This window comes from Suricata suricatta, chromosome 2 (genome assembly GCF_006229205.1).
Source record: "Suricata suricatta isolate VVHF042 chromosome 2, meerkat_22Aug2017_6uvM2_HiC, whole genome shotgun sequence".
NCBI classification, from domain to species: Eukaryota; Metazoa; Chordata; class Mammalia; order Carnivora; family Herpestidae; genus Suricata; species Suricata suricatta.
In genome coordinates, this window is record NC_043701.1 from 171,699,991 (window position 1) to 171,713,953 (window position 13,963).

At 34.3% G+C, this 13,963-nt stretch overlaps 1 protein-coding gene across 1 annotated transcript in view; it reads left to right on the plus strand.

The window, feature by feature from the left end:
• The window catches only part of ATRNL1 (attractin like 1), a gene marked incomplete at its 5' end in the record, with an annotated part of 743,525 nt that overhangs the window by 197,918 nt on the left and 531,644 nt on the right, over positions 1–13,963 (plus strand). Inside the window, one exon of the mRNA XM_029920431.1 lies at positions 10,594–10,731. Coding sequence (XP_029776291.1) covers positions 10,594–10,731 — 138 coding nt within the window. The remainder of the gene's footprint in view (positions 1–10,593; positions 10,732–13,963) is intronic.

Consider the following 13,963-nt stretch of genomic DNA (forward strand, 5'->3'; position numbering starts at 1 on the left):
ATAATGCTGCTGTGAATACTTCATATAGACATGTTTTAATTAATAATAAATGTTTAATTTATATATATATATATATGAGTGGGATGTTTAGTCCTCTGATAAATCTGTATTTAGGCTTTTGAGGAATTGCCAAGCTGTTTTCTAGAGATAAATTACATCAGGTTTTTACATGACCACCAGTAATATTTGTGGGTTGTAATTGTTTTTTCCTCACCAAACTGGGTTTTGTCTGTTATTTTGATTATTACTATCCTTGTGGATATTAAGTGTTAGCTCATTGTATTTTCTTACATGTTTTAATTTATTTTTTGATAGAGATAAAGAGAGTGTGAGTATGGGAAGGGAAGAGAGAGAGGATCCCAAGCAGGCTCGGCACCATCACTGCAGAGCCAAATGCAGGGCTCAGACGCACGAACCATGAGATCATGACCTGCGCTGAAATCAAGAGTTTGACACTTGACTAACTGAGCCCCTCACTGTGGGTTTGATTTGCATTTCCCTTATGACTAGTGATGCTTTTTTCATTTGCTCATTAGCATTCATATGTCTTCTTTGGAAAATATTTATTCAAATACTTTGCCCATTTAAATTTTTTTAAATAATAGTATTTTTAATTATTTATATGCTCTGGGTTATTGGAGATATGATTCACTTTTTTCTTTACAAAATATCTGAATGGATTTTATTTTTTTATATTATTTATAGTTTATTGTCAACTTAGTTTCCATGTAACACCCAGTGGTCATCCCCACAAGTGCCCTCCTCCGTGACCATCACCCCCCTTTCCCTCTCCCCCTCCCTCTTCAGCCCTCAGTTTGTTTCCAGTATTTAAGAGTCTCTCATGATTTGCCTCCCTCCCTCTCCCTGACTCTTTTCCCCCCCCTCCTCTTCCCATGGTCCCCTGTTAGGTTTCTCCTGTTAGACATGATTCTTAAATATTTTCTCCTATTCTGTAGAATGTTTCTTCACTTTCTTGATGGTGATTTTTAAGGGACAGGGTTTTTTTTATTTTGATGCTATCCAATATATGTTTTTTTTTTCAATTGGTCTTTATGCTTTTGGTATCATATCTAAGGAACTCTTGTCTAACTCAAAATCATGACGATTTACACTATATCTTCTTATATAAAATTTTTATAATTTTAGGTCTTCCATTTAGATCTTTGATCCATTTGGAGTTAATTTTTAAAAAATGTTTCTTGGGGCACCTGGGTGACTCAGTCGGTTATGCCTCCGACTTCAGTTCAGGTCATAATCTCACGTTCGTGGGTTCGAGCCCCGCATCGGGCTCTGGGCTGACGGCTAGCTCAGAGCCTGTGCCTCCCTCTCTCTCTGCCCCTCCCTGCTCATGCTCTGAATCTCTTTGTCTCAAAAATAAATAAAACAGTAAAAAAAATTAAAAAATAAATAAAAATAAAAAGTGTTTCTTTATTTATTTTGAGAGAGAGAAAGAGACAGAGACAGAGACAGAGAGACAGAGAGAGAGGACAAGCAGGGGAGGGACAGAGAGTGAGGGAGAAAGAGACTCCCAAGCAGACTCCTCACCATCAGCACAGAGCCTGATGCAGGGCTTGATCTCATGAACTGTGAGATCAGGAACTGAGCTGAAATCAGAGTCAGATGCTTAACAGACTGTGTCACCCAGGTGCCCCCGGAATTAATTGTTATATATGGTCTGAGGTAGATTTTATCTTTTGCATGTTGATCTCAGGTTACCCAACACCATTTGTTGAAAAGACTATCTGTGCTTTCTCCATTTAATGGTCTTGGCACCCTTGTTGAAAATCAATAAATTATAGATGTATGGAATTGTTTGTGGACCTATTTTATTTATCGGTGTATCTCTCCTTAGCTAATACTACACTGGTTTGATCACTGTACCTTCATAGTAGGTCTTGAAATTGTAAAGTGTAAGCAGTCCTCTAACTTTGCTCTTAATTTCCCACGAGATCATTTTGGCTAGTTGGTATTCTTTGTAACTTCTTGTAAATTTTAGGATCTGCTTGTCTTTTTGTATAAAAAATGTGTTTTGGAACTTGATAGATACTTCATTTAATTTGTAGATAAGTTTAGAAGATTTGCTCTTTATATTAAGCCTAATAATCTGTGAAAAGAAGAAGTCTCCCATTAATTTATTTCAACAATGTTTTGTAGTTTTCAAAGTACAAGTCCTCTATTTTTGTGGTTAAGTACACTCTTAGGTACTTTATTCTAATACTATGGTCATGGAATTGTTTCTTTAATTTTATTTTTGGGTTGTTCATCGTAAGTGTATAGAAACACAATGAAACTGATTTACCTATAATTGATCTATTATTCTACAGTATTGCTGAATTCATTTATTAGCTCAAATAATTTTTGTGTGGGTCCCTTATGGTTTGCTGTATGTAAGATCATGTCATCTGCAAATTGAGTTAGTGGTAAACATTCTCTTAAAATCTGAATGTCTTTCATTTCTTTTTATGCCTAATTGCCTTTTCCAGAACCTCCAGGACAATGTTGAATAGAAGTGACAAGAGAGGACATTTTTGTCTTATTCCTGTTCTTAAGAGGAAAGCTTTCAGTCTTTCACCATTAAATATGACGTTAGCTTTGTATGTTTCGTATATGTCCTTTGCAGGTTGAGGCAATCCCGTTCTTTTCCTAGTTTGCTGAGTATTTTCCATGTATTGAGATGATCATGTTGGTTTCCCCCTCTTTCTCTTTTAGTATGCCATATACCTGATTGTTTCTTATGTGTTCAAATAGTTTTATCCCAATCCTGGGATAAATTCTGCTTTGTCATGATATATATTCCTTCCTATATGCTAGTGGACTCATACTTTTTATTGTACCAATAAACATAAATGGTATTGGACTCTCATTGTTTTTGTGATGACTTTGGTTTTTGTATTGGGTTAGTAGCGGTTGCATAGAATGAGTTAGCAAGTTTTCACTTTGCTTCTCTATTGTGGAACTTTTCTTGAATAATTAGTATTAATTACTTTAAACCTTTTGGTAGAATTTATGGTGAAGCCAGCTGATCTTGAGCAATATTTTGCCTGTACTTTGTCGATTGCTAACTTAATTAATTAACTAATATATCTAATTATTTGCTTGCTTGTTTTTATTGAAGTGTAATTGACATACAATGTTATGTTAGCTTCAGGTGCACAATGTAGTTCCTCAACAACACTGTACGTTTTGTTACGCTCACCATTTGTCACCGTACAATGCCAGTATGGTACCTTTGAATGTATTTATGCTGCACCATTAGTCCTCTGACTTACTTGTTCTGTAACTAGAAGCCTGGACCTCATTCTCTTCATTGTTAGAGTTTATGCGTATTTTCTGTTTCTTCTTAAGTCAGTTTGGTTGTTGGTATTATTCCAAAAATTTGTCTATTTTATCTAGGTTTTCTAATTTATTGGCATACACTTGTTCATAATGTTCCCTTATAATTCTTCTTTCCTACCTTTTGTCAGTAGTATATCACTTCTTCCTTCCTGATTTTCTTTTTTTTAAGTTTGTTCTATTATTTTGAGAGAGAGAGAGAGAGAGAGAGAGAGAAAGAGAGAGAGAGAGTATGAATGTGTATGTGCCTGTGAGTGAGTGGGGAAGGGGCAGAGAGAGAGAGAGGGAGAGAGAATTCAAAGTAGGCTCCAGGCTGTCAGCACAGAGTCCAATACGGGGCTCGAGGCCACAAACTATGATCACAACCTGAGCCAAAATCAAGAGTTGTATGCTCAACTGACTGAGCCACCCAGGCCCCCTTAAAGATTTTTCTTTTCTTTCTTTCTAATTGAAGTTTACCCTTCTTTTTAAAAAGTTTTTGATGTTTATTAATTTTGAGAGAGAGAGAGAATCAGAGAAAGACAGAGAGAAAGAGACAGAGAGAGACACAGAAGCAGAAAGAAAGGGAGACACAGAATCCAAAGGAGACTCTGAGCTGTCAGCACAGAACTTTTCACAGGGCTTGAACCCACAAACTGCAAAATCATGACCTGAGCCAAAGTCAGATGCTTTACTGGCTGAGCTACACATGTGCCCCTAAAGTTTACTATTCTTGATTTTAATAATTTATGTCTTCTTTTATATCTTGGTCAGTACAGCTGACATTATGTTGATGTTTTTGATTATTACAAGGAGCAGACTTTTGACTTTAGTGATTTTCTTTATTGTTTTCATACTCTATTTCATTTATTTCCCCTCTAATCTAAGTTATTTTCTTTCTTTTGCTTGGTTTGAGTTTTGATTGCTATTTATTTTTTACTTTGTAATGGTTAGGTTGATCTGAAACTTTTTAAATGTTTTATAATGTAAACACTTAAAGTTGTAAATTTCTTTTTGAGCAGTGTTTTTGCAGCATCTTTTAGGTTTTGGTATGTGATGTTTTCATTTTCATTTGCCTGAAAGTAATTCTTAATTTCCTTAAGTTTTGCTCTTTGACCCATTGGTCATTTAGGAATGTGTTGCTTAATTTCCACATACTTATTATTTTCTCAGACTTTTTCTGAAACTGATTTCTGGTTTCATTTTATTGTGTCCAGAGAACATACTTTATATGACTTGAGTCCTTTTAAATTTTTAAGGTTTGTTTTATGATCTAGTTTATAGTCTATCATGGAGAATGCGTTAGGTGCACTTGAGAAGAAGCATATTCTCCTGCTGTTGTGTGGATAGTTCTCTTTATGTTGGTTTGGTTTAGTTGGTTTTTAGTGTTGTTCAAGTCTTCTCTTCCCTGGTGATCTTCTCTCTAGTTCTTCTATTCATTATTGAAAGTATTAAAGCTTCCAAGTATTATTGTGGAATTGTATATTTATATTTTAATTTCCGTCCGCGTTTCATCATGAATTTTGAGGATATATTATTAGGTGAATGTAAATTTACATTTTTCATATGTTCTTCATGGATCGTCATTTATTGTTATAAAAGTCCCTCTTTATCTCTCATAAAAATGTTTAAAAAGTTTATGTGAAATTTGTAAAGCTACTCCAACTTTCTAATGGTTGCTGTTTGTATATCTGTTTTTATTCACTCACTTTCAATATATTTGTATCTTTAGGTATGTCTCCTATACACTTACATACTTGGATTTTTGTTTTTTATCCAGTCTGTCAAATCTTTTTTGTTGAAATGTTCACTACATTTATTGTTATTATTGATATAATTGTATTTATGTGTGCTACTATACTTTTTTCTCTATATGTCTTGTGAATTTTTTGTTCCTCTACTTATTTATTCATTTATTGGTACGTGAATATTTTCCAATTTAATGTTTAAACTTATTTAGAGAGGTTTCTCACTGTATTTTTTAGTTATTTCCTGAGTAGTTGCTCCAGTGTTTACCATACACAACGTTACTTGTTAACATTTGATTCTGGTTCATAATAATGTAATTTTGGTGAGATAATATAGTATTACTCATATGGGTCTACTCTTTTTCTCTTCTTTTTGCTAAATTGTTATACATATTACACCTATATATGTTCCAAACCCAACAATAAATTTTTATAATTAATACTTTATAAAATTTTATCTTTAAAAGAATCTGAGGAAAAGGAGGACAAGTATATATTTGTAGCTTTATTACATTATTTTTTATATTTACCACCTCTAGTTTTCTTCCTGTACATTCAAGTTGCCATCTACTAATTCCATGTCATTTCCATAGCCCAATATAGATTTTGTCCTACCTACTTCCTTGATGTTTTTATTGAGGAATATATTACGTTTTTATGTTATAAGCCCAACAATATCATTATTTATGTCTTTTAAATATACTTTAAAAGTTTGAAATCAGAAGAAAGGAGACAAAATATATCCTTTTACAGTCTTTTGTATTGACACCATTACTGTTTACTCTTCACTGTATTGTGAATTACTATTTCGGATCACGTGGTTTCCCACTGATGAACTTCCTATAGTTTCCTTACAACGTGAATCTGCTAGCAACAAATTCTGTTAATTTTTCTTTATCCGTGAATGTCTTTATTTCACTTAAATTTTTTGAAAGTAGCTTTGCTGGGTAGGAAGTTTTGGGTTGACAATTGTTCTTTGACAACTTTAAATATATTATCAGCTTGCCTACTGGCTTCCATTACTCCTGATTAAAAAGGTCATTTGTTAAATTTCTTGGGCTTCTTTGAAAGTGAGGAATCATGTTTTCCCCTGGCTGCTTTCAAGATTTTCTACTTGTCCTTGGCTTTTGTAATTTTTATTATGTGTCTGTCAATTTCTTCATGTTTATTATAATTAGGATTAAGCTTCTTGAATTTGTACATAACATTTTTATCAAATTAGGGAAGTTTTCAGAATTATTTCTTCAAGTAAATTTTAACCTACTTACTCTCTCTCATCCTTTCAGCTCTGCCATTACACGAAGGTTTGAGTACTTGATGGTTTCCCACATTTATCTGAGATTTTGTTCACTTTTCTTTTTTCTTTCTGTACTTAACATAGTTTCTACTGACCTATTATTTCCATCTTTTGCCAGTTCAAGTCTACTGTTGAGTCCCTCTAGTACATTTTGTATTTTAGTTATTGAACTATTCTACTCATTAATTTTCATTAGTTTTTAAAAAATCTCTTAATGTTTTCACTGATATTCTTAATTTGATCAGATACTGCCATTATACCTACCTTTACTTCTTTAAGCATAGCTTTTTGATTTTTCTGTCTTTATCTCTAATGTTTTCATTGTCTTCTAATTGTCCTTGGACTCCAGTTTTTGGGCTGTCATTTCACATTTTTATTACCTCTGTCTTTCTCCTGACTCTTCTTTTTTGATGCTTTGTTAGTTTTTCATTTTGAGGTTTAATTTTGTGAGTGTTTTTGTTTTTGCTTTTGCTTTCCCTCTAAGTCAGAGTTTTGCAAAGCAAGGCCTGAAACCCAGACCTGGTCCGTTGCCTGTTTTTGTTAGGTTAAGTTTCATTTGAATGCAGACAACACACAACTGTTCACATGTTATGTATGGTTGCTCTTGCACTGTAATGGCAGAAGTGAGTAATTGTGACAGAAATTATATCATCAGCAAAGCCTAAAAAACCTCTATCTAGCTCTTTACAGGAAAGGATTTTTTCAATGTATATTCTGTGGTGTATATGTATGACCTGAGTTTTTAGAAATAGTTCAAGGGGACATTTTCTTCTGCTTTTGGGAGGTCTATAAATAAGCCTTTCCTTGATTAGATACCAAAATTTGTGTTGGTGTTTGATGTCGGAGTCTCTCCCATGTGGACAATGTGAGTGTCACCCCAGCACCTATATCTGGAATAGGTTTTAAGTTCTCTCAGGTGATTTTTTCTTTCATACACATACTGCAGTCACCTTAAGGTACTTTGCAGCGTCTTTAGGCTTGTGATGTGTGTTATTCTTCCCCCCATTCCACCCCACCCCCGGCAAGGGCTACAATCGAAGGCTTCAGGCGTTGTAGCTATAGTTCAGTTTAGTTCTCTTCCCGAGACTGCCGGAGATTACATCACGGGGCCATGCGGCGTTTTCCAGCCCTTGCCTCCTATTGCTTGTCTGTCCTACGCGTAGTGCACTTCGGTTGCTACCTCAAAATTCTCTTTCTTTAATCTTCTTGTTTGAATCTCAGCTTTATTTCTAGCATCTGATCATTTCTTTTGGCTTAAGATAGGCTACGTGTTAAAAAATGTTTGAGTAAATTTTAGCCTTGATTTTCTGTGTGTATATTTTTTGAATTTTATTGAGAATGTCAAGCAGATACTTTAAATGTTTTACATCTGTTTTAGAGCACATATTTCTCAAAACTATGTACTTTATTTGCATATCAAATGCTGAGTTTTCCATACTGTTTTATTTTCATTTTTGGGGGTCTGTTTGTGTTATCAATAGGTAAAGAACCATCTGGGCTTGTTTTACAATTTAGACAAAACAGTACGGACAGCTTCTCTTTAGTTTTATTCATGTTGCTCAGCCAGGTTGTTATTAGAACCTTTCACCTAACAATGTGTCCTGGAAGAGCTGTTAGATGCAAGCTTATATTACCCGCTGTTCCAGCACCTGATGCCGGTGGGAATAAAACATAATCGTAGGCTTACTGTGTATCCTTTTCTTGCCTGTGTTTGATACAGCCACTGTGCCTGGATTCTGCTTTCTGTAATATGCTTTCTCTTGCCATTGCTACTGTGCTAGTGGAACCTGTAACAATGACCATTCCTTCCCCCAGCCCTGGGTTGGAAATTTTGCCTGCAGTTACGTCTAAATTGAACCAGCTTTCTTTTGGGGGTATATTCATTACCTAAAACATTAGAGTTCCCTGTATCACACTTTCTACCAGCTGTATGGCATCACGCCACTAATATGCTTCATGATTGCCCCAGAACTGCCTTCTAAAGTTCTCATTTTCAGGAAGGGACAGTGAGTAACATTACATCAGGGGTCCCCTTTTAATTTCCAGAGGTATTGTAGTTTGCTACCTCCTAGCTTTATTTGTGTCATTGTCACCAAACCCAAATTCCCGTCATTGCTGTCAAGTTTCCTTATTATATTGGTAATCTGGCGGGAGGATTGCTGAATTTAAACGTCTTATTCAGAAATTAAAGCGTTTGTTTTTCTGATGACAAAATGCAGGCAGGAAATTCATAAAATATTTATAGTAACCCATTTCTTGTTTAAACTTTTTCAGATAGTGCTTTACATGTAGTGGGCACTCAATAAATTTTGTTTTTACCTGAGTGAATTAATTAGTAGTGTCACATAATAAATTTTCTATGAAACAACAACTTACACTTTTCAACAAATGTTAAAAAATTAAGTTCTTAACATTGTTTCTTATTATAGGAATTTATTATAGAGAATTAATGATGCAGAAAAATCTTATTAAATTCAGGTAACCATTATTAATGTTTTCATAGGCATATTTACACATTTTAAAACAGAATTTTGAGCATTCTAAATATAATGTTTTGTGTCTTGATTTCACTTAAATTATCATGAATATTTTTTCTAAATTTCCTCATCATTGTTTCATAATGTAATAGAAAATGTGAAAACTTATACTTTTCCTCAATTTTATAAAGAGGATGATGATTATTTAGCATTTTACTATGATGACTTTGTGTTATTTCTATACTGTGTTATATAGTAGAGTTATGCTTCTGAAAATTTCTGTGAGGTATAGGTATTTGGTTTTCACTGTTTTTACCAGTGCATTTCTTTATCCTTTGATGTTAACTCTTGTTGATGACCTGATGCTAGTCTCTCAGGATTTCCCTCTCAGTTTCAAATTTTCTACATACAAGAGGTGGTATTTCATGTCTGGTCTTTTGATTTATACTTCCTGTTGGTGTGTTTGTTTCTGGCATTAATTATCTGTGTTACATTGGGTAGTTGCTTAACCCAGGCGTCCTTATCTTAGAAATGGTCCCCGGCGTAGGGCTTTCCACACAGAATCGTTGTGAAGATTAAATGATATGATTTATGTAAATCACCTGGTATCCTATCTGACAACGGGGTGCTATTTATGTATTTTAAAACTGACCCGCTGTGTGAACTGACCAACTAGAATAGATGCTGGCAACAAACAGTTGGGTCACTGAACATTGGCTTCCCTGGTGAGAGGAGGGGAAACCTCAGATAAATGTGATTTTAGTTGTAATGATGATGAAGGTGATTATGAGGGTGGCGGTGATGATGGTGTTTGCGCAAACAGTTACCAAACCAAGTCATTATGCCCCAAAGAGGCACTGAAGGCATGAGCTTTCATATATGAACTTTATCATGTCATAAAAATTTCAGAAATTTCCATTAAATTTTGTATTATGAAGACATAAAAAAGTCTCAGGCTTTAAATATGATTCTTTCTAGTTCAGAAATAGAATTTTTGTTAAGCCTTGAAGCTTTTCTTATCCAAAGAAGAGAAACATTTATACAAATTAATTTAAAGTGCTATTTTTGATAATTATACAAAGTAAGGCTGTTATACAAGTAAGGACCTATATAGCCTCATAATTTTCTATATTTATTGATCCTTTCTATGTGTAAATATAATTAAGATGCATTTTAATATTCTTTATCAAAGCTTTATTATTCAGTCTTGTGTTTATATAACTTAACACACCTAATATTCACATGAATCTTTAAGGAATATGTTAAAAAGTATTCTTTTTAGGGGCGCCTGGGTGGCTCAGTTGGTTAACCCTCCGACTTCGGCTCAGGTCAGATCTCACGTTCGTGGGTTCGAGCCCCGCGTCAGGCTCTGTGCTGACAGCTAGCTTAGAGCCTGGAGCCTGCTTCCGGTTCTGTGTCTCCTTCTCTCTGCCCCTCCCCCTCTCATGCTCTGTCTCTCTCTGTATCAAAAATAAATAAAACGTTAAAAAAGTAGTCTTTTTAACTATAACTTTTATGTTTTACTTTATCTCTTGCCCCTACATTTTATAGAGCATTAGGCAAAAATTTAACACAGAATTTATTATATATATGGTCCTGCCTTAATATTTTGAGTCACACATGTTATACATAATAAAAATAGAAATTGGGAAATGGCCTTTGGACTTTGCTCAGTTTTGTAAAATAAATTCTTTATCTTGCTAGCTTCTTGCTATTGTTATGTAGCTATTTGTAATATTTTTTTTACTCTTTTCTTTAGCTTGCCAGTGTAATGGACATAGCACTTGCATCAATAATAACGTATGTGAACAGTGTAAAAATCTTACCACAGGAAAACAGTGTCAAGACTGCATGCCGGGTTATTATGGAGATCCAACTAATGGAGGACAGTGCACAGGTATGTATTTTTTTTGTTTGTGTCCTTCAGTGTATTTTTACTACAGAAATGAAAGTTGAGAAAGATGAACTTCTTGTTGAAAATACAATAAACTACTTTAAAAATATAAATAAAAATACATTTTATTAAAGAAAAAAATTTTTTTCCATTAAGTTTAAATATTTTTGGAAAGTAGTATTTATTCATTAGGGATGATGTGAACTATAAGAATTTTGTGATATACTTACTTTAAAATGTCTTTTTCTTATTTCAAAATGAATACATGTTTATTATAGGAAATTTAGCAAATGAATATACATTAAAAATCACCTATAATCTCACTATTCAAAAGTAATCACTGCTGATTGTTTTTTATTTTTGTTTTTTAAAAATATTTATTTATTTTTGAGAGAGAAAGAGAGAGAGAGAGAGAGAGGAAGGGAGGGAGGGAGGGAGAGGGAGAGGGGGGCAATGACTTGAGCCTAAGTTGGATGCTTAACCAGCTGAGTCACCCAGGTGCCCTTAATTGTTTTTTAATAATAGTAAATTATTGGGGCGCCTGGGTGGCTCAGTCAGTTGAGCGCTTCTGCTCAGGTCATGAACTCACGGTTCGTGGGTTTGAGCCCCATGTCGGGCTCTGGGCTGACAGCTAGCTCAGAGCCTGGGGCCTGTTTCAGATTCTGTGTCTCCCTCTCTCTCTGACCCTCCCCTGCTCACGCTGTCTCTCTCTGTCTCTCAAAATAAAAATAAAGACCTAAAAAAAAAATTTAAAAAATAATAGGAAATTATTGTTTTTGATGTAAGAAATAATTAAAGGTTTTGTGTATGCCTTACATCAGGTAAGATTTTTGTGTTTGCAGTCAGTCCTGCTCTGCAGCCCTGCTCTGCCACTGTTGACGTGTCGGGCCGTGGCCCCTTAACCTCTCAGTGCCTCCTTTTTCTCATACGTGAAAGGCAGATGATAAAGGGCAAACGAGAGCACGTGTAGTGGGAACTGAAGCATAGTAAGACAGCATATTAAGGCTGTTCTCATCACATTGTTTTGTTTGCTAAACTGCTTTTCTCCGTCTTCTTCTCTGTCCTGCTCCTTTTTCCTCTTACCTTATAGATAATTTTTAATTTCTATTAAAAACTTCCTTTTAAATTATAATTTTATAGTAATGTTTTTTTTTATATCTAGACTAGTCCTTGTTGTCCCTTACAGTTTTAATCCATTATTTCTAATGGAGATTGCCCATAAAGCACCCACAGAAAAGCCTCCATTATTGGTTGTGAAAAGATGAAGACTCTAAAGAGAGAGCTGGGCCTAGGGCTGGCCCAGATAAAAGTTTTAATGCCGCTTGCATGCTGTGAACCGTACTGCTGTGAATGTTATTGCCAAGTCTTTGTTGAGTACTGATTTTCAGTTCTTTTGTTTATAAACTAGGAGAGGAATTGTGGGGTCATGTGGTAATTCTATGTTTAACTTTTTGTAGAAGTGGCAGATTGTTCAATTTGCTTCATTCTATATTTTCACCAGAAATATAGAAGATTCCAATTTCTCCACATCCTTGCCAACACTTGTTATTTTCCATATTTTGAAAAATATTAATCATCCTAGTGGATGTGAAATGATACCCATTGTGGATTCGATTTGCGTTTCCTTAATGACTAGTGATGTTAACTATCTTTCCACATGGTTGATAGTCATTTTTCTTTGGAAAATGTCTATTCAAGTCCTTTGCCCATTTTAGAACAGTTTGTTTTTTAAGTTGTGGTAAAAAATACAAACATAAAATTTACCATTTTTACCATATTTATGTTTAGAGCACAAAGGCATTAAGTACCGTTAATGTTGTTGTAAAATAATCGTTACCATCCAACTCCAGAACTTTTTTCATCTTGCAAAATGGAACCTCTGTAATTATTAAACAATAATTCTCCATTACCCTTACCCCAGCTCTTGGCAACCGCCATTTTACTTTCTATTACCATGAACGTGAGTTCTTTAGATAGTGTGACAGATGTGGCATTATACACGATTTCATGTTGTAGCATGTGTCAGAGTGTCCTTTCTTTTTAAGGCCTAATCATGTTCTAGTGGATGCCTACATCCATTGTTGGACCCCTGAGCTACTTCCACCCTGTGGTGTGGTGATTAATGTTAGGATGGCTAGAGGTATACAAATATTTATTCAAATTCCAATGTCTTTCATGTGCTTTTTGGCCATTTATATATCTTTGAAGAAATGTCTATTTAAGTCCTTTATCATTTTTTATTTGGGTTGTTTGATGTTGTCATTGACTTGTAAAGGTTCTTTGTATATTCTAGATATGAAGCCCTTGTCAGATACATGATTTACAAAGATTTTTTTTCCATTCTGTAGGTTTTCTTTGTACTTTTTTTATAGTGTCCTTTGAAACACAGAAGTTTTCCATTTTGATGAAGTCTAGTTTATTTATTTTTTGTTATTGTTTGTGTTTGGGGTGCATATCTAAGAATCAATTGGCCAGTGCAATGCCATGAGGATTACCAAAGTATTAATTTTTTGCTAACATAGGCAAAACGAACATTTGAATAACTATATTCGCTACAAAGTGTTGCAAATTAGAATGGTAAGTTTTATCACTCCAGTAGACCCAAGTGCATTTAGAAATATGTTCCCCTTTGGGGATGATAACTTCTGTTCTAGGCTTAAGACTAAATTCAGTCATTCTGTGTTAATTTTTGTGATTTACATTACACATCTGGCAAGCTGAGGCACAAGGCAAGGGAAAATTAAAAGGAATGAAAGATAAATGCCTATCTTATTCACTATTGCACATTCTGTGGTAGTTTATGAAGCTGTAAATAATTCCTTATAGTTTCCTTGTTTCTTAAAGTTGGCGAGAAAATATTTTGCTGTCTATGACTTCTCTATGGTGATGCAACATATGAAAGTCATTTTTATTTTTTAGGGCCACATTAGCTATCTAACTAAATCAACAATATGTCACATCTGGTGAATTATTTTTAATGCCGTCATGGCTAAAATCAACTTTTTAAAAATGAGAAGTATAAATTTATTGCTACTTCTTTATTCACCTTATGGAGAAAAGTTCATTTTTCATTAGTAGATGCATTTATTGAAATTCAAAGTCTGATGACATTAAGAGAAAGAAGGAAGTAGATTTATGTTTGAATGGTGAGGCTTTAGAGATACTGCAGATTCAGATATTATTCTTAAAACTCAGTCTACTAAAGTCAATTAAACATTTTTGCCAATATTATATA